The following is a 25,761-nucleotide window of genomic DNA, read 5'->3' as shown; positions in this document are numbered from 1 at the left end:
CTGACGCTCATCCATCTTTCACTCGCTCCCACGAGTTCATACACGTAACGCGCTTCGATTCGGTTCATGCGTTAATTTCTATAAAGCACCTCGGCAAATATCAGCTTGTACCACGATTTAATTAAAAATATGGTATTTATCTTTGGAGGCGGGTTGTAACCGATCGATACTCGTTTCATCCGTTCGACGAGCGCCATCGTTGAAAGCTCTGTGCCGGCGTTGCTTCCGATGTAAATAACAGAGAAAGCTCGTCCGGGAATTCCCGAAGGCTAAGAGCCGCTCTGTCAGGGGTCCCCTTCGTTACCATTCGCAAAGTCCGCGACGCGGAATCGGGGACAGCGTTTCTGGTGTGTCGACAGCCATCCCCGAAGTTCTTCGGATAGTCTTTCGTGCCAGCGAAATCGGACTTTTGCGCAGGGAGAACGCTGCGATAAAGAATGAGAGCGCGCGATGCGCTTTACACGAGCAAACGAGGGAGACAGGCGAGGTACGAGAACGACGCAGGGAAAAGCACACACACACACACACACACACACATACAAACAGGAAGGAAGAGATCGAGGGAGATGTGCGCGAAGGGGTGGCACGGGATGGCGTTAGACCGAGATACGTGGAAGAAGACACGGTTGGGGGGTGGCGAACGGGAGGGGAGCAGATGAGGGGGATCGTAATTCATATGCTAATCTGGAGGAGATGCCATTGTAATCTCCGGTCGCCTGCCTCCGTGTGGCCCCACAAAGCCTCGGCTTGACGCGGATGCGGGAGTGATCCCGGGCACGGTGTGCCGTCGTAGCTGCCGCTCGCTTCTGCGGCTCTACCTCCGTATATACCCTATGTAGACGCTGTATCCACAGCGTAGTCGCAGGGAGAGGAGAGAGGGTTCAATCAGGGGGTTACTGAACTTCGGCAACACCGTCGTCGAGTCGCCCTCCTCCCTCGTCATCGGCATCGTCGTGTCTATCCTTCGTCGCGCACGATCGCGCAAGATGGTTTCCGCCACTTCATCTTCGCATCATATCTCTCTCTCTCTCTCTCTCTCTCTCTCTCTCTCTCTCTTTTGCGTCTTCGTCTCTCCGACAACCGGTCCCCTGATCTTTATGATCCTTCGTGGCCGTCTCTGACACGACCCTTATCGGGTTTTCCGGACGCGAAATAGATGTTAATAACGTCACGAAATTTGTTCGAACGCTCGAGGTCATGGCGGATCTCCGATATTATCGTCTGTAATTATAAACTCGAAGTTGCGATGCGTTTCGGAATATCGAGATCCGATCTGTATCATTTGATGCCAAAATTTGTATCAAATTGTGATTGGAATTGCGTGTCGACGGATGTACGAAGTAATGGATTTCTGATCAAATATACAGATTATATTGATGGGAAACAAATTTCTCACTTGGAAACTCTAAAATTGTGTTTTTACCGACGAGATAGAATTAGTCGAAAAGAAACAATCGCATTCACATAAAATAACAATTCAAGATAGGAGATGTCTGCAATCATTGCTCCAATTATCGAGAACGAAGAGATTTTATTATTTCAAGAGACGCGAGACTGTCTTTTCCAAATTAACGGCTGTCATTTACGAAGCTCGCATTTCGCAATCGATGTTTAATTATCGTCAGTTTATAGATTCTTTCTGCAACGACTAACGCGTTTTACAGTTTCGGCGAAACAACGCTCTATTGGCGGTTCAAAAGACAAATCAGACTTTAATTGCGAGACGCTTGAACGTTCGACTGCGGTTTCGAGACATTGCCGCGGAAATAGTGTCGTTATTTCCGTAATCTTGTTCCGCGATATCGGTTTCTTCTTCACGTCGTGCAAAACTTACGCGATCAGGAGATAACGTGAGGCATTTACGCGATAAATCCCGTTTGCGAGTTGCGCGAAACTGGTTTCAAAACAATTCGAACCGGTGTTTCATAGCTTCGACTTTATCTTCGATGCTTGCTGACGAAGATGTGGCAAATTGAATGAATGCAAAACACTCCGTCCGTATATGCAAATTGCGCTTATCTATCGCTCAATATATCGGCAGAAATTTCACGAAACGGCAACTCGCGCATTCATCTCTTCTGGCTCTTATCGCGGTTAACGTAACCGTCGAAAGAGAAGTAACTCAACCGGAACCGAGAAGCGGAAGATCCTTCGCCGATGAACCGACGCGCGCCCCTCTTTTCGAAACATTTTTCACGTACGTCAACGGTAAGACTTGTTGGCGGGTAGCGCGCGCGCGATAGCGCGCATTGAAGCAGTCGGAATTAAGTTTACAGCGACGAGAACAGATTTGAGAAATGTGCGTATCTCTCTCGCGCGGAAGTTGGCCCGCCGACTCGGGGGCCGCCTGAAGTTTCGACGACTGGATAAGGGCGGGCGGTGCGCTGTACCGGAGCTAGTTGAGCAAGTAGATAAGTTTCGATCCCTCGGCGAGCCACCCCGGCTCCCACCGCCATCGCTCGCCCTATACCACCTCGTCGTCGCAGATAAACGTATCCCCAGAATATCGGGTTGGGAGAAAGGATAAGGCCCACGGCCTTCTCTCTCTCGCGTCGCTGCCAAGTCTCTCGTCCCGGCTGACGTGACGTGGACCGGCCTTAAACCCGTCCAAAAGAGAAATCCACGTGGATTATGAGAGCACGTCTCTCTCTCCTTACGTGCACTTTCTTCCAACGAAAAGGAAACTACGCAAGCGCGAAAGTTACAGTTACTAGATTTGTAACTACAGTTTCGTTTCGTGGCGAATATGTTCGCCAAGTTAGTTAGTTCGCTCGCGTTTGAGACACGTGACAGAAGACACGATGAAAATCACACGCTCTCTTTTGTGAAACAAGCGTGTTTATTACTCGTTTGGACAGAAATTCTATACCTTTTTGGAAATTTTTGTTGTTGTAAAGTTTATCTGAACACATATTCGACATCTTGTAATCGCATTTTTTGTAATAGAAATTGAGACGAACTTGGATAAATTTATGTACGAGTATGTAAATTTTCATTAATTCAGAATACGTGTTAATTTGTACTAATTTTTTTTATAATTGTTGACTTAATTAACAACTCAACAAGTTCGATAGACTTGAGATAAAAAAAAAATACGCGTTACCGCGATCGAAGATAAACGCGGTTTCGGAGCGTCGTCCGCGTCGAACCGCGTCGTGTCAGACAAAACGTTCGCTTTGTCGCGTCCGGCGCGGGGGGATAATTCCCGAGAGTTAATTTCTCCTTCGCTTTTGCTCGGGGAATCGCGAGGGAGGGAGGACGCGAAGGGCGCGTTAACACTTAGCTCTGGCGACAAAGGTCCAATTCTTGGTCCCCACGGTGTCCTGACGCGACAATAGGAGCGAACTCTCTCTCTCTCTCTCTCTTGGCGAAAAGTACCCGGGGCTAAGGACAAACGGGATATTCCCCGACGGAGGAGAAGCGATGGTCGAGGCGTTGATACGCCGAAGGGAAACAGGCGGGAGGGGGGGGGCTGAAGGAATCTGCGGAAAGCGGGGGATGCAACGAGGCTGCAAGTCAGGCGAGAATCTAATTTCCCGAGACAAATCCTTAAATGTGCCCCGGAGCCCGACTGGAAGGCGCGAGAGTCGAGGCGTCTCTTGGAATGAGCTCGCGTCTAGCATCCGCGACAACGACCTTTAACTCGGCTCGCCAATTTTGCGTCTCCATAACCCCCTTCCGTCGCCAGACGCGCGCGAAACGCGTCATTAAGCTCATTCACGCGGGAAATGCGGTGGATCCAAAACAGAGCGTCGTTTTCTCAGAGAAATGCGGCTCGCGATCTAACCGAAGAGGGGTGTCAAAAAAAAAAAAAAAAATATAAACTTCTTCGAGTACTTTTCGCGCAAAGTTCGTAATTGTGACTGACTTTTGAATGAAAATCATCCGACGAAGTCTTAGAGTTATAAACTTCCCGGATTTGTGTGAATATAATAATTTGGAATTTGTTTGCGAGATTTCGCTCAGTTGTTTTTGCCCATCAAAAACATATTGAACTGCTTACGGACATTATCCGAGTCCCCATTGTTTCGCATTCATTATATTTCGAAATAACATAATATGAGTTTTCAAATCTTGTTACCGGGACTATTGATGTTTCATGATAGTTTAATTTCTGCAATTATTATTGCCTATTAAACTGATTGTGTTACATTCGTATTACATTATGAAAATTATAGGTTACTGTAATTACAATATCTAATTGCACTGTCGCGATTTAATTCATGAACAGTCATGCCTCGTGGTTAACACAATAACGAAATAAAATATCTATTTCAGTCGAATTTAATCATTACATTAATGCGAAACTCAGTCAAATAGCAACAATTGATCGCGATGCAAAGTCGGCAAGAAACAGTATCGTTCGACGCGTGTGTCCGCAATTTTGCGTACACATTTCGGTTTTAGTACATGTACTGATATATTTTATATCACAACAACAGTTGCGTATTTTATTGATCTTTTTTTTTTTTTTTCATAATTTGTGATAGGTCGTGTCATATTCATCACGCACAGAAGAACCGATCGAAAAATAATGTCCTCGTATAGCGTTTGAAGCACGTGAAGGAACATCGCGCATCGATGCGATTTACCCCCCCAAGTTGGGGGAACGAGTCTAGACCGAATCTTTGAATCTTAAACAAGGATTCACGTTAGACGACGAATGGTGCAGTTTTTTGGTTCATCAATGCCATTTCTTTGTTTCTGTTCTGTATTCCAGAGTACATGATGGACGACGGGAGCGCCAGTGCCATCTTCTGGAAGTAGGAGGCACCGGTGGCGGCCGCTGAAGGTAACTTCGACTTCCAGGAGATAGCTAGCTTCCTTCCAGTACCTCTATTCTTCTTCTCCGCAAATTGGCAGAAAGAGAACTCTCCCCCGTCTCCGTCTCCCTGTCTTCCCGTCGATGAAAAAAAAAAAAAAAAAAAAAAACAGATGAGAGAGAAAAGAACGAATAAGGAAAAAACGGGTCCGCTATACAACTTCCTTCTTCCCTCTTCTCTTCCTCCCGATATCACGCCATCACCGCTGATTCAGCCAGCACAGCTCGCCGCAAAGTCCATTTTGCCGCTCGCTAGTGTTCGAACCACCGAATTCCCGAAGCATCCCGTCACGAACCCACTTATCCCTCAGCCCGACTTAACGTCGCCCCGATACAGATCCATCCTCTCGGAGGAGGAGGCTGAAATTTGCACCAAGTGCGCGCATCTCTCGTCCAAATTCAAATCGCAAAAACAAAAACAAAAATAAAACCATGTTTTCGACGAGTTTGCGATGATGATGAAACGCGCGGCTCATCAGGTCACTCTTCGCACTCTCTGCGATCATATTTATTCCAAATATTCAGGACGATCATTGAAATGTGTATGCGTCCGTGAATCTCCTGATTGGCTCGAACAATTGGCACTGGAACCCGATTGGCTTTGTTTCGCTTTACACGAAAAATCCAAATTTCTTCGATCGAACAAAATCTTCTTCCGAAAATTTGCATTTCGTGCTCTGTGGAAAAGATTGGGCTCCTCTGTTGACATTACACACACAGTAAATCTCTCGTCAGTAATCCTCCTCTGATCCGTTTCTCTCTTTCTCTCTCTCTCTCTTTCTCTTTCTCCGGCACGACACGCATTGTTCTTTAGGCATACAGAAAGGTATTATAGACCAGTGTTGTGCGTAAAACCCACGTGCGTGAAACCTGTAGCCGTAAACCTGTCGTTCGTGTATTTTTGCTCTGTTTATATATTTGCGCACCGCCGTTATATATATATATATATTTATATACACTGTTAAAACTGAAGCCTCGTGTTATATACGACACGGGGCGTGCGTGGTGTGGACGCTCTTAGAATTCCCAACGCGGATCATCGGCACAATGGACCGAGACCGATGCAGAATACATTGAGATAATCGCGGTCTTAGAGCGTCTACCGACCGTACGACAGCAACCGTACCCTCTTTTTGCGCTCGAAAATGCCGAGTATATATACATATTGTACGTGTTTCTGAATTTCCAAAGTCCCGTCGTCTTATATTTCCCGAAAACCCCTCTTATCTGACCTCACATCCATATGCGTGTGGACGAACTATATATTAATCGTATATATGTATATATATATATATATACATATTTTATATATACCGCTCTTTATATATACATATATATATATATATCAGCTATAACCATACGATAGTGGCTCGCTCGTTGGATGTGTTGTCTCGTTCGTTGTCGATGTGTTTTTTATCATATTCTCTGTACATATTTTCTGATTATGATGTGAGCTACGTTTATTATATTATTGTATTACTTAGATTTGATTCTATTATACATGACAGTTTACGACATCCCCCTACTTCTCGACAGTCAATCATTCTCCAAAATTCCTTTGTTTGTTTTTTTTTTTTTTTTTTAATATTTATATCCTGACTCGGTTGAATCCACATTTCTGTGTGTTCTCTTCCTCCTCGACTCGATTGTGACTCTCGCACAGCCATGATCGTGTTTTGTTTTATTTTTTTTTTTTTTTTTTTTTTTTTATTGGATATTACATGGAAATACACGTACACACGCTGACATACGTTCAAGTGCAGATATTTCTAAATAGACGCATCTCTCGCTAATCAGTCGAGATTCGAAAATAGCGTTTAAAGATTGGTGAGTAGATCAAAGAATATTTTTGCACAGGTAAAAGTATTGGAAAACAAAAAAAAAATTATTTCTTCGTGTTTTTATCAAACTTTTCAAGTATTTTGCACGTGAAAGCATTCTGAATGCATTTCGTAACGCGAAAACTCAGGAAGCGAGAATTACTGAAACTAGTTTTTTACGATATATATCCTTCGTCAAAACATGTGCGTTTTAACCTTGTCAAATGTCTCGCATAGTTTATCACTTCTCATTCCCGGATCTTAGAAATAGCTGCAGAAAATATACAGCGAGCGCATTCATTGTTGAAACTTTGTGCGACGGTGATCCATCTCGAGAATGTAACATTACGTTTTGTTCGGCCTGGCTCGCTCGCCAGTTTAAAACGATATTGCTCTCGCGTGAGAAAATCACAGACACAGCACGTCACAGTTAGCTCGACGCGGATCACCGTCGAGAATACATCAGCCACAGTCGGATCGCTTAATATCCCATGATCTGATTTTATCGCGATCCTCCCGCCACCTCCCCCGCCCCCCTTTCCGTTTGTCGTTCCTTTTTGGCTTAGATAGATATGAACATTGGGTGGATATGTTTTCTTTTCTTATCTCTGTTATATTACGATTTTTCTTTACTATTTCCCTTTGAAAAAGTCGTCGTTTTCATCTGTTATATGTATGTTACACTGTTAACGGTTATGATCATTGTTTTCGTTAGTTGTTCTCGGTTACACGTGCTGTCGCACAGAAAACACACACACAAACAAGATCGTACATACATACATACACACACATTGACGTCTCTCCAGCTGTTTAGATGTATATTTGACGTGACGACGAGTGCAATCGTACGTATCGAAGATATTATACGCGTGCACATACACATACACACACACACACACACACAAACAAGATACACAAATGTTTTTACATATATATTACATATATATATATATCCTCTATATATATACATATATATTCCCTCTTCCTTCTCCTTTTAGGATGGTGGATGCTGGTGTAACCGTGTAACTTTGTCGTTCTCGGTGTTAGCCGCAAGATCTTCTCTTTTAACGCCTTTATTACAAAAACGCTTGGCCCGCACACGGAACTAACTAACGCTATTCTTTCTTTTTTTTCTCTGTTCCCTCTATTTCGCAACAACGCGCCGTCGTCCGCCTGCAGACAGAAAGCTGTTCGTTGGTATGCTAAGCAAGCAACAAACTGAAGACGATGTGCGACAATTGTTCACTGCCTTCGGATCTATAGAGGAGTGCAGCATCCTCCGTGGGCCCGACGGAACCAGCAGAGGTGAGTGCTATTGTTTTTTTTTTTTTTTTTTCTGTTTTTTTCTTGTTTTCTTTCTGCACGAAAATACACAGCCATCATTGCATGAGACAAAGTGTGGCCCGTGTTTTCAACAACCTTTCTCGCAGTACGTATTACGAATAAAAACAGATTGTTTTAAATTTCATCTTTGCACACTCTCGTTCGACGAAAATTTGAAAATAAAAAAAATTAAAAAATATCAGTGAAAATCACGACGTCAAAGGCGCAATGTAACATATACATTGCGACGAAGGATTCACCGTCGTAAAAAGTTGAAAGATCGTCGATAAAGGAATTTAAAAATAGCACGCTTCAGTCTCTCTCTCTCTCTCTCTCTTTCTCTAAGAGATTAAGCACGAAAACCATATTCTAGCTGAAGCTAAGTGTACCGTAACACGGCGCGCGCCCCGTGTATTTTTATGTCACGAGGATAAAAGCATAGGCGCGTTGTCCATAAAAATACGGGCATCTGTGCAATTTTTAGCCCGTAGGGCGGTATGTTCGCGTCTCTCTTTGCCGCGCGCGATCGTCGATTCACGTCTTCGCTGCGCGTCTTTGCCTCTCTTTTTTTCGCGATTCTTTCGGTTTCTAGTCACTCAAAAATTGTCGCAAAAATGCGGCGATCTAAGGTAAACGCTTGCGGTGTAACGCTGCCGTTTTAGAAATTTGACATTTTATCCGAAACAGAAAAAAATCAGTCTTAATATCAGAAATAAAAAATGTAAAAAATTATACGAACATTTATATATATATATATATATATCTGTGTAACTCTCTTAAAATACCCCGGTACGTCTGTGAGATCGCAAAGCTCATAATCTACGGTGTCTGCGGACGTCTCTTCATCGAACGATGAAGCGAGCAAAGGGACTCTCTAGGGCACCTGGTTATCAAAAGGGGGATAGGGGGAAGGTGAAGAGGAGGCGAACGGACTCCACGAAATTAATCGCGAGATGAGGCAGCGAAAGGGAGGAAGGGCAGCTATCTCAAAGGAAAGAAGGCAATTGCCTCGACGTGGCATTACGAGAAGGAAAAAGGAGGAGATGGGAGGCCCTCTCCGACCTCCGGCGATGATGCACAACGGAGCCGAGGCGGAAGGATATAATCCCGACGGCATTTGAATATCCGCTCGCACTGTAAACAGCGCGGAACGACGGAGGGGGGGCGGACGGACGAGAGGTGAGTGTAATTCGGGCGGGGATAACCGGCGGAATGACGGACGAAAAGTGGCTACAGTCGGACGAGACGGCGAGAGCAATAATTTCCGCTGGACGAGAGGAGGTAAAATTTAAATATTTTCATTTAAAAGTGAAGACCTCCCGTGATGCGTCGGCGAGCAACGAGAAACGAGGAAGGGAAATAGGGAGGGAGGTAGGTAGCGAAGAGGAAAAGGTGATCGGAGAAAATAAGAAAGCGGACCGCGCTCGGAAGAAGCGAAAAGGGGATGAAAGGGAGGGGACGGGAGAGAAAGATAGGGTAAACCGAGAAGCGACTGAGGGGAGAAATAAGGAAACGGGAGGGCGCGGAGGTAGGCAGGCGCGAATGTAATTAAATTCCACTTTGAAGTGAAACTCACTTTCAGCAGTTAATAAGATTTTGATTCGCAGTCGGTGACGTAACGCAGCACGCCCATCGTCTTTGGCAGGTAGGTAGGTAGGCGCTCGCGACGATGAAGGAAGCACAGAGAAAGCGCGAGAAGGAAGGAAGGGTGACGGTCGCAAGGGTGGCCTAGGAGGAAGAAACGGAAGTAGCACGCGAAAAGAGAAGAGAGCTTTACAATGTGAGAAGTCTGTGTTCCTTCCAGCAAAGACCAAGTCCGCCGTCTCTCTTTCTTCTCTTCTCGCTCTGTTCCTATCCTTCACATCCTCCTCCCCTATCTCTCTCTCTCTCTCTCTCTCTGTTCTGTCGTTGCGTCAGAGCCCGGGTTCTTTGTCGAAAGCCAGAACGATGTTGCGCCGGCTTTCCGAGCTCTTTAATTAAAATTACGCGAGCGAGCGCCGGCACGACGACAGTTTCCAACCGGTAGTCGTCGGTTTATCACGTGGAATGCATTCGCGATTACTCGTCGGGAATCTCAGGTATGTCGTCCGGGGCGATTACAATACCTTTGACGAAATGAAGCACGCGGGTAGAGAGATAGAGAGGGCAAGAGAGAAGGTCTGAACGCAATCTCGGGCTTAATCTCCGCCTCGCAAAGTTGACCTTTCGATGTCGGATGCAGTCGATCGGAGACGACCGTCGCGGTCTTACCACACACGCGGCTTGCTTCTATACTTTCTTGAAACTCTCTCCCGGAACAGGAGAGAGCGAAAATCCAAATTCTCCATTCCCGACGCTCGGAGGCGAATTTTCCACGAGATAATTCCGCGCCGTGGATCCCGACCGCGACATTCGTCCTTGGACATCGGTATCAGAACGAAGTTACCGGGCGGGGATGAATGTGCCTGCCGCGGGAAGAGCAACCTGATCGCTTATTCCATGCAACTCCGCCGCGAAGGCACATCTCGCTCGGCGGAAACTTTCCCAACACGCTTCATCACCGCCCGCCCGAGCCTCGGTCGAGTTTCATAACTAGCTAATCCGTTCTGTAATAGAGAGATCAAGAAGAGAGAGAGAGAGAAGGAGGGAGCGCGCGGCCGCGTACATATATATATATATACATTTATCTCCCAACGCGTGTATATATATATATATATGTACACATATATTTCTCAACACGATGCGAATCCACCATCAGTTCTGACGTCCCGAAATTACAGAGGGGAGGATATCGTTTTGCCAACTCTTATTCCCGCGTCATCCGTTGGAGTAAAGCGCGCAGTTACGTGTCGAGAGTAGAGGAGACGTTGTACGACGCGGCCAGAATATTCTGTTGACGCGCGCAACTCGCGCTTTGTCTCACACCCATGATGTGACCTCCAATAAATCTTGCGACATCTGAAAGTTATCAGCGAAAGTTATTGGTTGAGCCCTCGTCTCTCACTTCTGCGCTTGCTGCTCGCCGTTTAAATTCTCTTATCAGCTGATGCCACCTATCTTCGAAATGAGACGAAAGATTTCTCAGTAACGAGCAGCTTAAGAAAGGAACTCGGATCGAGTTCTCAGTAAGACGTGACGTCGGTCGTCGTCGTCGTCGTCGTCGTCGTCGTTGTCGTCGTCGTCATCGTTGAAGCGACGCATTGCGTTGTCTCCCCCTTCCCCAATCTTCTCTCAAACTACCGTCTCTCATGGGAGAGAAGGGAACGACGACGGAGCTCTTCGTCCAATTATTTTTCCCTCGCTTCGAAACATTTCAACGCCACTTCAACGAACGAACTCGTTCTATTCTCGTTGCCGCGCAACCCGCCGCCACCCTCCGTCAGAGCGGAACACCGCTTCTTTACCGGTTTCTCTCCCTCTGTCGGGGGGTTGCCCCGTTGTTCCCCCTTTTTCCCTTCGTTATGCGTGCGCGATCCCAACTGGGCCATCCCCCTTTCCGCCTCCTCCCCTCCCCTCCCCCCCTCCGTTAACGTGAACCGCTAGTCCGCATTATTTCAATTGCCACGAACGGCAATAATTCACCGGCGCTAAGAAGATTATAAAATGTTTATGAATAATGGAACGGAGCATTATATTCGGAGCGCAAGGGGCTCTTCTGTAGCGGCGGAAAAGGAGAAAGAGAAAGAGAGAGAGAGAGAAAGAGCGAGCACTCGTCGGAGAGGCAGCGTCGCCGCCGACATAAAACGTTAGGTGTTCTAAGGTCTGCGATAGCTGCGCGCGCCCACGTGTACTCACGTTGTGTGCGCCACGATTGCGCAACCGTGTGCCGCGATACGATTATTCAACCCCGGGGAAACAATTCCGTGCATTAAATCGTAATAACATTGCGCGCCCGGTATTCCCGATCCTCTTTTGTCGTTGTCGGGACTCGCGAAACGCGGTATTTGGTGCGCAGCGGCAGCTCCCGGCGTTAACTATCGAGGGGTGGTATTATGTAACATTTAAACCCCCCCACCTCCCGGGGTGAAAGTACAATAGATCACGAGTTCTCGCGCGAACAATGCAATTACGAGAAACATTATATCGTGGCGCTTCGAGGTCTTACCTTCGAGAGTCGGATGTGCTAATTTACTCGATTTTAACGCCGAACTATCAGCATATCGTCTGTCGCATTATTGCACACTCAAAAGTCCGACGCGTCGAGCTGCGACGACATCAGCTCGATTAGAAGTTACGCGCATAGCTTCTGTGCTGTGTAAACAAATAATGCCTCATATACGCGAAATTCATGCGATTGAGAAGTAAAGAGATTTTCATGGAGCAGTATCTAAAAAACGACTGCACCGATCACTTTTGGTTTTCGCGCCTGGTTTTCAACACCTCCGACAGTACCGATCGCACCCACAAATGTTCTTTGCGGCGTGGTGATTTCGAGCCGGCAGAACGCCACCGACAGTACCGATATAACTTCATCCGGTTTTTAAAGACACGTGACTATAGTAAAGTCACGTGTTTTTTTTTTTCACTCTTCTCTCTCATTATTTTTCGAGTTTGATTTGTATGCGTTATTTCCGACACCTCTCATATGTGTATTATATTGTTTGTAAGACGGTTAAACAAACGCGCGGGAACGAGTAAAATTGTTTTCGAGTGTATACATGTATATTTACAACAACGTGTCAGATGTGTACAGGTTTGGTGATTAAAAAAACGTGAAACGCGTCTGTTTTTCCAAATATACTGCGATTTATCGTCGTCGGTCATAATAGTTCGCGGTCCTATAAAATCTCGTCGTTTCGATTTCGCAACCCCGGTTATGGCGCGCGCAAACATTTTGCGTAACTCGCGCGCGAAATCATTTCCGATCATTCTCGATCGGAGTTTCGTTTTTGACTGCCGCGCGCGACCGACGTAAAGAGATTGGCGCGCGCGTTAACGATATTGCTGACGGGAAATATGACGAGTCAATAATTTCCTCGGCCTAGCATTTTATGACGGGGTATTAAACGAGCGATGGTTATCGGCGATTAATCGTTCGGGCCGTCACTTGCACGTCCGCGCACTAACCGTGGAGGTATGTATCGCGTACCTTAATACGGCGCGGACAATTTGCGTCCTTTATCTTCGGCACGCACACGGGAGGAACGGACGCGTGACTCTCATTATCCCCGGGCGCGGCACACACACATATATTAGTGGATTACGGGAAAAATATTCTCCTCCTCCCTCTCCTCCTCCTCCTCCTCCTCCCTTCCCGCGCGTTACAGATGTATCCTCATTATTGTGGGGGTGACTATAAACTTGTACGTTCTCATTATTCTCGAGCGTCGCGCAGTTATCAAGTGTTGATAATTTCAGTAACGATTTCACTTTATTCGTCAGAACATAAACGAAGCAATTTTCTGTCACGTTTTTCAACGAGACACGATCGCGGATAGTAAAAGTTTAATGAAACAGAAGTCGGTCATGAATGACAAAAAGAATGTATAAACCAGCGCGGAAATGTTGGTGCAACTATTCGGGAACGTAATAACACATGTAATAACGCGCGTTACGTGACACATGTAATATAAAATTGCAAATTACGTGTTACGACTGACGCGTCGTTACTCTCGTAACGTGTCATCGCGTGTGTGTGAGATAGAGAGAGAGAGAGAGAGAGAAAGAAATGACCGCTGGTATACCGCGGCGTGCTATTTACGACGGTAAAACCACCATCTTCTTAGAGCGCGGCAAGCACCTCCTCGCCGCCACCTTGGAGCGCGCGCGCGCTTGCCGCCGTCGTTTTACCGGCGAAGGAGGGTGAAAGCTCTCAATATGTCCGACCTAATCCTCTCCCAGGAGGACTCCCGGCGTCCCCTCTCGCGCTTTACTTTGCAATACGTACAAACATTTCGAGCCCAGCTGCGCCACGGGATTTAGGAGCTGAGCGATTAATAAATGCTCCGTACGACGAGAGCTGGCACCGGGACTCTCCGACAGCCACTCGACGAGGAAGGCTGTCCGTGATTTACCGTCCGGACTCGCGTGTCTGCATCCGAGCATCCCCCTCCCGTCACTTCGTCTGGATTTTCGGTGATTTCGCGGCGTCGTTATGATTTACTGCCGTGTTCCGCTTTGGAAGCATCAGCGACGATCGGTCTTCCTCTTTCAGCATTCGGGAAATTCCGCAAGACGTCGACGAATAAGCGTCCGATTCAATGAACGAACAAAAACGCGTCATGTTGCAAACTTTTTGCGTTTTTTTTTTTTTTTTTTTTTTTCAGGAAACATATTTTTCATGTCATTCTTCTCTGATCATCGTGATTATCATCTCCCAACGTGCCGTAGTAAACTTTTACGCCGGGAGCAATTGGAAAATATAATATTGATCGGAGAATTATGTATGAACTTACGCGGGAACATTAAAAATTAATGAATCGTAAATTAACAAGCTATACGCGCGCATGATAATGAGATGTTTGTCGAACCAAACGTTGATACAACTTTGATCGATTTTCGAAGTTCACACACACACACACACACACACACATTCGCAGAACATAACGTACACAGAGATAAGATACATCATTCCGTACCGACTTTTTTATATTTTGCTTTTACGAGAAGTCTCGCGTGTATACGCGCGACGGGAAAACAGATCTTGAATCCGTTTTCGAAGGGAGCAAGTTTCAAGCGGTGACGCGAAAAAGCTCAGAAAAAGCGCATCTGCAACCGGAATATCGATGCGGATTTCACGGATATCGTTTTCGGGAGATCACTTTGATTTACTGGTAGGGGGGAGGAGAAGGGGAGGAGAGAGAGTGAGAGAGAGAGAGAGGTGCGTGCTTCGATAAGCAGTGTCGCGATCAATCATCGTCGTCTGAGAAGAAACAAATCCGCGCGCCGAATGTATGATGTATTTAATGTATTGAGAGTTTCGACATATCCGGCTCTGACGTCGGCAGTGCGCCAAAAATTCCGTCAAACGCGCACCGGGAGGTATGGATCTGTGAGAAACGGGGGAGGGTAGTAGTGACGAGTATAAATAACGACTCTCGCGTGACTGATAGATTTATTTAAGTCGCGCGTTATATCACGGACTTTTCATTGAGGGATCGTCAAACTAGATCTCGCACCCCTTTCTCCTCTCTTTCTCTTCCCGTCCTCTCCACCGGGGGTCACGCGAGGCGTGCGAAGCGCGATAAAGATCCGCGCCACGTCATCATCCGAACCGTTCCCTCCTCCGCTCGGTCAAATTGCGACCGAGATCGGGATCGCGCAAACGCGGGGTTCTTCGGAGATACGCGCACACGCGCTACAGAGAACATTCTTAATTCTCGCACGTACGCTTTTTTTTCTGTTGTCACGTTTGTGGAGTCAATTTAGTGCCGCCATTAGCGTCGAAAAGGCATTTAGACTCGAAATAAATCTGCATACAAGCGACAACGAAATTCTCACGGGAAAGAGAATGGTTTTTCACGCGTTCTCTCAAGTCGGTCGCGCGACGATTAAAATTTCTTCATTCAGCGTTACAGTTTCAAGAAGAAATTGTTCTCTTTATCTCTCTGTACCGAAAAGGTTTTTTTCTTCGGTATAAAAAAGTGTGTTTTGCTCCCGCGCAAAAGAACGCGCAACGTTTGAAAAGAAAATCGCCGAGTTCGGTCGCACGAATTACACCGACGTTACTCCGCGATCTTGTTTGTCGATGGCCGTGACACGACGCAACCCTATTGTGAGACTGTGTAAGCAACGCCAGAAAGTCCGACGTGTCTTTGTTGGCGCCGGAGGGACGGCTTTTGTGCGCATCGAGATTTACCGTCTTTATATTAATGCGATTACCCCTCCGTCTTCTCCGGGAAGAGATAGGCCACAGAAAGCTTGCGGGAGAAGTGGACGATCTCGTAGAGATCCCCGCGGAACTCTTCTCTCTCAACCGAGCTCCTCGCTCGCCTTTACACCGTGTCAATATCCAGCGCGGTATTACACGCGTTATATGCGGGCGCCTTCTTCGTCAATATATCCGCGAGCTTTTCACTCTGCGGAGAGGCTCTCGGAGAGATGACGTCGAACGAGAGCGAGAGAAGAGCACACGCGAGAGAGGATACTTTGGTCCCCTTCTATTAGCTTCCACACGACGGCTTTTGCCCGTCAACCGTAAATACACCATATTGCCCATAAACCTTCGCATTCGTGCATTACCCATCCCGATTCGACGCCTCGTCCCTTCGCTTCGCGTAGCGAGAGCTACGTCGGGTGCGCGTAGGTACGTTATCGAATAACCGACAGCAGGCGGCTTAAACAGAAGTGTGTAGACCGCGCGTTGTTTCGCTCTCCGTCTACCTCTCTCGACTATCTCGATCGCTGTTCGATTCTTTTTGGGCAACGATTCTCTTTGCGCGCGGACACTTCGAAATTACTTTCGAAAACCGAGAAGACTCTCGTCTCCTCGTAAATTCGTAAATCTTGATTCACTGGTCGGCCGAGCGATTGCAAAACGCTCTAGGTCGATATAATACGAACTTGCGATAATAACGTACCCGCGCGCGAGTGCGTTATATCGCGTCGCGAAATAATCCCGAGTTTACCGCCGATGTTTATAGGATTTCTATCGGACATATACCCGACGTTGCGTCGTAGAAAGCCGCGTCTCTAAATTTCACGATGACGTTTATAAGAGTTCTGTAATAGTTAAAGCGAAAGCACGAGTCATTATTGTTTTATTATCAACTCGCGTAAATAAAACGCGATCCGAAGCACGGTAATTTGTCGATATAAATTTATGACAGATAGGATCGGAAACGTTTGATCGGCGATTCGCGCAACAAAATTACCGTTTCATAAATTGGAGATGCCGAAAAAACATTTGTAATTCAGTCGCAACAAAAGAGCGGTAAAGATATGTTAACATCCATTTTTTTTGTAGTAACAACAGCAGTGTTGATAATAATAATAGTAATAATAATAGTAATAATATTAAATAATAATAATGTCTTCTTTCATAACACGTACTAGACAAGATCCCGAGAAGCCGTTAAGGAGAAAACGACGTTCTCGTGGCTTTACAGACCGGGACATTACACAGAAGCGTGTCGTAAAGCACAACGTCGGAAATTTAATAATCCATTACTAGCCTCATCGTCTTCTCATGTTTCGCCGTGATCATCGACGTTGGCGTCAAGCACGGTCGTGGCCGTAATCGAGTTTTGCGAAACTAGTTTCGTCGCCGCGCGCGCGCGCGCGCGCACGTGCACACACATTCGCCGTTTGTTTTTATATCACGTAATGTCGATAATGCGTCGTTCATGCGCGACATGTAATTGCGCAATCCGCGAAGTCGTTATTATACGCTGTCGCCGCAAGTTTTTGCTATGCTGTCACAAGCAAACGCGACGACAATTCGTTGTCTACACATATACATGGACACACACACGCGAACACGAAGCGAAACTTCGAGACAATAGTCAACCGATTCTATCTTCTTAAATTTCTCGCTTTATCCGATCCCATCGCGCGATTTGTGACTTCTCATTTGTAGTTTTCACTGTGTGGTCTTTTTTTTGTTTCTGAACGACGCGGCAATATCGTCGCTCGTGCTCCATCGCTCCAATGCGGGCAATGTTATCGTCTTTCGATTCACAATTTATTCTTACTCTCCCTTGTCCCAAGTTTTGCAGATAAATAACAAATATATAACATAGACGCGGAAAATGTGTTCTTATAGTGATGGAGAGCATATTTGTGAGTTGTTCGATTCTCTCTCACGGAATTACGCGCATTTCACAGTATTTCTCTCTGTGCGATTTCATATGACTCGACGGTATGAAAACAATTTTTCTACGGTGTCTTTTTTCCTTCGAAATCGCGCACCGTAATAAATTGGTTATGAGCACATCCCCGAAGCATTTCCCCGTCGATTTCATCGCACGCGCCTCGCATTTTTACGCGCGAGGCGCAAGTAGCGATCGCGCGAGCTTCTTTTCTTTTTTTTTTACAAGAGTTTTACAGGAAGCTCGAAGAGCCTTACAGCAGCCCTCGCTGCGAAGAAGAAGGTCGAAAGAGCCGAGAGGGGGGAAATTCATAACGCGACACACGCGCGCGCGTGCGCGACACTAGAAATTTAATAATCCATCTCGTATCCTTCGCGTCGCAGGACGTGACCGTCGGCTGGATGATGGCGTATGCGGCAACGACCACGTCGTAATCGTAACAAGGAATTTTACGGAGCGCATCCCGCCCGCTCTTCGCGCGATCACCGGTTTCTAACCGATCTCTTCCTCTCTCGTTTCCATCGTCGCCCTCCCCCAAAGTATCGACGCACCCTTTCCATCATTCCCGCCGCTCCCTCGGCCAATGCGCTCCCCCTTGGCCCGCGCCAACCCTCGCTCTCTAATGCACTATGAAACTCGTAACGACGAGTCAGCCTATGTTTCTCACGTAATGGAAATACCGCTGCTTATCCGCGCGTTAAACGATTCAGCTACGGCCGGGGTACATTACGTGCATCATTACGCTCATGGCGACGGGGAATTGCACGGGGAAAACGTTTCGCTGGGTTGGGATTTTTTTCTCTCCTCTTTTTTTTTTTTTTTTTTTCGCTCTTTTCCCGTTCGACGACTTCGACGTGTTCGTTATTATATCGACAGGTAAAGAACGATAGATGAAGGACCTCATAGCCGCGACGGAAACGGTCTTTTGTAGTGGCTTATAACCCCGTTGCCGCGGGATTATCGTCTTGCTCGACATCCAGGATTAACGATCACGCCAGATGACGCGTAACGTAAGAGTAACGTTGTTGCTGCAGTGTGCGGTCGGGTGATGATCGAACGGAATTCGTGCACTTTCCGGATACCGGTATTCATTTTGCCAGCAAAAATTAGGTCGCGCGATGGCTTCAAAAATTCGTGCAATAAAGTTGTCACGTTCGTTTTTTTGGGAGGATTATTTTCCGTTTTAATATCTCCATAAAGTTTTTGTATTATGAGGAAAATTGTATTAAAACTCTGAACTTTGCGTTTTATTATATTTCGATATTAACAATAAACGTCATCCGCGCGCGTGCGCGCGATATTATTATGCGTATCGTCGTTAGATGAAAACAAGATCTCTCGCGGTGTCCAATCTGAGCCTGTCGAATTTTTATTTTCATTCCTAAAAGTTACATCGTCTCGAAAAAAAAAAAAAAAAAAAAAAACAAAGAGAGTGAGTTTTCAACGTGCTTCTACTTTTATCACTTTTTCACATACGAATATTTTACGTGCCGTAGTCAGATTCGCTAATCGCGATCAGCTATTACCAACACAAATCTCACATATCGCTCGCAGTTACTCACTCGCTGCTCGCGCGCGTATAAGCGGAGACGCGTATTGAAACAAACGCCATCGCGCGCGCAGGGAAAAGCCGAGCCGTCCGGATGATCAAACAGACGGAATTACTACGTACAAATCGTAGGACGCGGATGATTGGATTACTGCGCGCGCGGAAGAGGCGGCGAGGGTGGCGGCGGCAGACGAGTGGCACGGCCTGGAGGGGTAAAGGAGAGTGTACGAGGGAGGGTTGAAACGGTAACACACAGGTAACGCACGCTGCCGCGAGTGGTCGCCAAAATCCGTACACGCGTGTGCGTGTGTCACGTGCGTGCGTACGTGCGTGCGTGAGTGCGTGCGTGAGTGCGTGCGTGCGTGCATAACGGTGCGTACGCATGCGTCACGTCGCAACGTGTCGCGCGCGCGTTGCGTTTCGTAAATGCGCGTTAATCCGCCTGCCGAGTACATTTGCGGCGGCGGCGGTACCGCCCATCGAACCATCGAATTTTCGTTTCCTCCGCCAGGATTCTACCGTATGTTTGCCGTACCAACGAGAAAGCGCGCGTACATTGTATATTTGCTCGCGACGTACATAGACGCATGTATATATATATATATATATATATGTGTGTGCGCTCTCGCGAGTGTACGCGAGTATCGACCGACGCGACGCGACGGCGGAGCCTTGGAGCGATTTTAACTTTTACCTCAACTTTACGTTGTGTTTACGCCGATGTTCGCCGACGAGAGAGAGACCCCCGGCGAACCGAAGGGTGAGAGTCGCGCGCGTAAAGCAAATTTATTACCGCGTACGTGTTCAAACTGCGTTTGCGCGAAGAAGACGCATCACGAACGCGCGCGACGTTCCAGATCCGAGAGAGCGCGTCCCATCGTGTCCACCCCGCGAACCGAAATCGGTCGGATTAACATTCGCGCGCGTTCATCCCTCTCGTATCGCGAAACACGAGGGGTCACACGAGAGATACGTATCTCATCGCTGCGTGTGTGCGGATCGTGCGGAGCGCGCACGTGTGACGCGCGCGTGGACGCGTGCATTTCATATACGATAAAGCCCGATCCCGCAATCCCCCGAGGCGCGCAATAATTATAAAACTACGGGCGACAGTCGACAGTCGAACGACCCTCGGATCTAGTTAGCCCTAAAATCTCTGCCTCGGAGGTCTGCGATTTCATATCCCCCTCCCCCCCCCCACCCTCTATATGTTTTCCAGTGTCGCGTTTGCGCTTGAATCATCGTCTCTCCTCGTATTATTATCGTCTACTTTCGCTGCCATTTTTTTTTTTTTCCGCATCAAATAGTTCGCAATTTTGTTTTACAAACGCGCCAATTTCGCATACGGTCTCGATGACGGTTCTCGTTTTCTTCATTCGTATATTCGTAATTACAAGCATTCCTATCTGCGTTGATTAAAAAGTTTTTCGTTTTAATCGTGTTTGAACGGGGGGGAAAAATAAAATTTGTTTTCACAATCGGCGAGAGAATTCCATCTCGCGATCTGAAACGAAACGATCAGTTTTTCGTTTCGTGGAATTTAATATTTTCTGTTTATTTGCGCGCGAAAATATATTTCTGCGTGCTCCCGCCACTACTCGCTTTGCGATTCTTCGAATCGAGTCAACAGCGATCTTTAATCGCGCATCGCGAATACGCCGCGTCGTCGCGGATACCAATGTTTGCTTGGAAAAAAAAAAAAAATGCGAAGGATAAACCGAGGGGAGAATTTATCAATGTGTACTTCGAAAATAGAGACTGGCTCTTCGCTAAAATATCCCCGTTACGCAAATAACGTCGACGCGCGTATAACATGCGGTCTCTACCGGCGTGTGCCGATGTGCCGCTGTTGCCGCCGCAAACCGAAAATGAAATTGATACGCGCGACAAGACGCATCATCCCTTGTCGTCGTCGTTGTCGTGTGACTCGCGAGAATAAAATTGATACTCCGGCATTTTTCTCGCAACCGGTTATCCTCGCGCCGGAGGGGATATTAAAGCTTGGGCGACGGGGTTTGGACCTGGCGAAACTCCGGGAACGCTCCTGCGGGGTTTTCGCTTTTAAACCCATCGGGACGCGTCGTGAAAATCGCGATCCGTGATTGCGCCGTGATTTTATTAGGCGCGCGCGTTTTACGTGCGAGTCCGGAAATTGTGTTTTTAATTCTCGTCGATAAATCAGCCGTGGCTAAACAAGTATTAACATTTCCGCGCGGTCGGCAGCGAGACCGTGACGATCGGTTGCGGCTTGCGGTTGGATGCGGTTGTAGCGTAGAAAAAAGCGAGCGAGAAAGACCGCAAAAATGCGAAACAAAAAAAAGAGAACCGACAGGTCGTCGGCGACGATTGGCGGATGGAGAAAGACCGGAAAGACCAAAGTCGAAACCTCTAATGCGATTAACGAACGTTAAATCGAAACGCTTCTTTCGACGGGGGATACTTGTGTTGTGTCCCTCCTGTTCGCTGAGAGAGAAACGTTTTTCCCGGGCTTGTTCGCTTCTCTCGGTCCTTCTGTCTGTCTGCTCCGCCGCTGTCACCCTCTTGTCACTACATACCTGAACAATGTAACAAAGGCAGGCGCGCGCAAGGGAGAAATCGTATTCCGCCGTCTATTCCGCGAGGGGGCAAGTCGAAACGCTGCGCGTCGACAAATTTGATTTGTCTGTCGGAGGGTAGGACGATATTATTTCGGGCTGAAACGCGCGCGCGAGTGAAGTGCCTCGAGGGTTGCACGATGAAAGATCAATATTCGAAATCCGGGTAATCATACTATCATAGTAATCACAGGCCGGGTTGGAGGGTGAGAGAAGTTCGATGGTCGGATTGTGTTGGAAAATAAAAATTTCTTTCGCGACGATCGTTACGATATAACGTCAAAGATTGCGAGCCGAATGGATATACATATATATATATATAGTATATATATATACGGCGCGATATACACTTCGCGACTTTCGGATAGATACAACTTCAATATTTGCTGACTATGATTACACCGCGTGTATCGGCAAATTCTATTTTGACTTCCGGTTTCTCATTTAAGCTCAAATATTGAACGGCGATATGTATGTGTGTGTGTGTGTGCGTGTGCGTTTAATGGATACGCATTAAAATGTAGCCCGCATAGAACGCGTGAGAATGATTTTGAGCGATTCTATAAATCGAATATCTCGAAATCTAATCCGACGCGTGTATATTTGCCATTGATTCGAGGAAGCCTCGTTTTTGCGGATTAAATTAACGATCCGTGCGAAAGTAAGATTTATTGAGATGAGAGAATTTCAGAACGCGATACCTGGTGAAGAGAGAGAGAGAGAGAGAGAAGTGTATGTGTGGGTGTGCGTGTGTGTAGTACAATTTTAATTTAAAGATTGAAATGAATTTCTGGAGAGAAAGAGAGAAAAAGAGAAAGAAAGAGAGATAATTATATTTGCATAATAATTCCCTCTAACTCCGCCTCTCACACAAATTAATGAATTCACTCGAATCGAACGAAAAAGAAATAAATAATTGGATATCGATGGATAATTTATTTAAAGAGCTAGTCATATGTAAATTTGTAAAGTTATATAATTCCCCTAACTCCCACGTATTTTAATTTCGTATTTTAACGCAGATCGCCAAACCTTATTTGAATAAATTTTTGCAAAATCTCTTTCACACCATAATTTTTCATTAATAATCTTGTAAAATCGCTCATTAGTAATGGATATGATTTTACGCGGTCACTCTATCCGTCGCAAAGTGACAGATTTCCCTTTTTGTTTTTTTTTCTTTTTTTTTTGTTTTTTTTTTTTTTTCATTTTTGTCGTCGAGCGCAAACGATTCTCGTATGACGCGTAACCGAAATCTGCGCTGAAACGTCGTCGCGTGACAACGGTATAGAATGTTTCCGTCGGTGTCGCATGACGATGTGTGACGCGCGCCGGGAGATTTATCGTTTATTGAAATTGTCGCGGCGGCGGCGGCGTCGAGTGTGTTGCGGTGCGATCACCGGTTATTCCGCATTATGAAACGACAGAAATCGCGCCGGCGCGCGCGGAAAGGTAAAGTGCGCCTCCGGGCGACGGAGATGGTCCGTCACTACGTGACGCGTTCACGAATCGCGACATTAATACTAAACGTTCCTTTATTTTCTTTTAACCCCCTTCTCGCGCCCTATTCTCGATCGCGACGTCGTCCACGAATTTTAACGAGACCCTCCCGGCTACCCTCCCCTCCGTGAAAATTCTCTTGTCGCCGCGACACTCTCTCCCTTTTCCATCCTCCGTTGTCCCTGATCCCGTTCTTATGCTCTTACGGGTTCACGCTCGGGTTTCCGTGCACGATTTACGTCGCAGAACCGTCGCGTTTGCTGGAGAATTTTATGACGACTTCGTGCAGTCTCTATATTCGACTTTCTCTCCAATACGCGCCGGATTGATCACGTTTTTGGATGGTGTGTGTGTATATATATATATATATATGTATGTATATATATATATGTATATATGCGAGCACACGACACTATATATGTATCTACGTCGTCGCCGGAGAATATTGAGAGGGGCGGACACAATTCTGCCTTCGGGCGGACCGCCCGTTAAAGTCCCGATGCCGGGTCAGTGATTTCAAGGCGCGCGGCAATGGAACGCATCCTCTCGTCGATGAGAACAGTCTCGTTCGTTTTTCACGGATATTTCTTTTATCGTAGCTCTCTTTTCGGCAGTATCGATACCACGATAACAACGAAACGTCAGAGAGTCGACGAATTTTTTCGCTCGATTAGGCGATAAAATCCCGCCGCGGAAAGTGTCGCGGAAATATCGATAAAAAAAAAAGCTACATACAATCGATTCTAATCTAATTTTTCCGGAAGATGCGCACGATTTTTGTTTTGTCCCGATATTAAGCGCACTTTGTGTTTCTTCAAGTTTAGTAGATCGTTGTTATCCGCATAACGATAGAGAAACCGTAAAATTATCATTTATTATATCGTGGCGTAATTTTTACGAACTCGTAATGAAGATTTTAATTGCCACTAAAATGTTTATACGCCTATCGTGAGCGCGTAACGAGGCACAACCTTCCAATCCATTCGCTACATAAAATGACTGTTTTTTTGGGGTCAACGACATGTTTCCCGTCGATGGAACTTTAGGCACAAGGACGAAGGGCCGTCGAAAGGAAAATCAATGTGGTGAATGAGCCTCGGACGTGCACACGCCACATCGCGGGGATGGATGAACTAGTAGCGTGGATGTGCCACGTAAGCGTATACTGGGTGACGCGGTGAAATATAAATCGTAACAAAAATGACCGTATATAACTTCTCTGTATATACTTCGACACGTTCTCCGCGCGTTTTTACCCGCGAGGAGGAGAAAACTTTCGAAGAAATAACATTTAATGTCTCGACATTTTCTCTCTTTTAACGGTGTGTGGAAGTTTCAATTTTAAATAACACACACACACACACACACTATAAACATATACGTTTCACGATAATGTTCGCAAGCAATAATTTCAATATTCATTGAATTGCGTATGTACATATATGCGCAAATATAGATGTTGATCAAAAATTCACAGGCAGCAAAATCATTTAAAAGCAAGGATCCGGACCGGACTGAAACCGAAACCGATAACCGGACCGTAACCGTTATTTTAGTCAAACCGAAACTGAAAACCGGCCCGAAATATTATGTAGACTATTGGACCGGAACCGTAACCGAACCGAAAATTTTTTTTGATGTTTATTTCGGTTCGGATTTTTCTAACGTTGTTAAACGTTTTACAAGAATTTTTATTTGAAAGAATTTGAAAATCACAGTCGTCATTGGCAACTCATTAGATTGTGTTCGAAGCCAAAGCTAATCGAATTTTTATCAACAAAGATGACACGTATGTTTATAATCTTACATATTTTTAATTCTTCGTAGATATACAGTTGATGTTAAAGAAGAGTTTCTCTTCCAATTTTTGAACATAAAATAAATATTACATAATGAGATTTTTATAAAGGTAAAGCTTTACTTTTAGAGCCTTACAAATTTTACCTCAATTTTGCCAGTTCTTTTATAGCATTAAAAAAGTTTGAAAATTTCAATTAACCTTTTAAGATTATAAGTGTTTAGTTTTAGGTAAGTAGCAATATGACAGGATATTCACAGAAGATTACATTTAAATTTTTTTCTTACAACAATTTACATGTATTATAATAATTTACGTAAGATTAATATGTTATAGGAAATCAATAACAAACTTGAAACAACCATTGGCGACACTGCAAGTTGCTGTAGAAGACAAAAGCAAAAAAGACAAGATATGATTTTCAAGACGAAATTTCCCATTCAAATGATTTATAAATTAATTTATTTTGGTTAATAAACGTGCATTTGTAATACTATGCAATTTATATTATATTTATTAAATTATCTTTTTTATTCATTATAAATTTAACAATAGATACTTAAACACTTGTAACCGAAAAAAATCGATATCCAAACGGTTACGGTCACCGTTATTGATAAAAGGACC

The 25,761-nt window shown here is 45.7% G+C and overlaps 1 protein-coding gene across 12 annotated transcripts in view; it reads left to right on the top strand.

The window, feature by feature from the left end:
* The window catches only part of LOC109863836 (CUGBP Elav-like family member 4), a 596,712-nt gene that overhangs the window by 521,799 nt on the left and 49,152 nt on the right, over nucleotides 1-25,761 (top strand). For 9 of the 12 annotated variants that reach the window (XM_020444444.1, XM_020444442.1, XM_020444445.1 and 6 more), the window contains one exon: nucleotides 7,822-7,947. In XM_020444444.1, the coding sequence (XP_020300033.1) occupies nucleotides 7,822-7,947 (126 nt within the window). Of the gene's footprint in view, nucleotides 1-4,720; nucleotides 4,793-7,821; nucleotides 7,948-25,761 lie in introns of all 12 variants that reach the window. The other 3 variants (XM_020444450.1, XM_020444449.1, XM_020444448.1) reach the window with 1 other exon arrangement.

This window comes from Pseudomyrmex gracilis, unplaced genomic scaffold, assembly GCF_002006095.1.
Source record: "Pseudomyrmex gracilis isolate BER0280 unplaced genomic scaffold, ASM200609v1 scaffold_13, whole genome shotgun sequence".
NCBI lineage: Eukaryota > Metazoa > Arthropoda > Insecta > Hymenoptera > Formicidae > Pseudomyrmex > Pseudomyrmex gracilis.
Note: the sequence above shows the minus strand (reverse complement) of the source record. Positions and strands in the feature narration are given on the sequence as shown.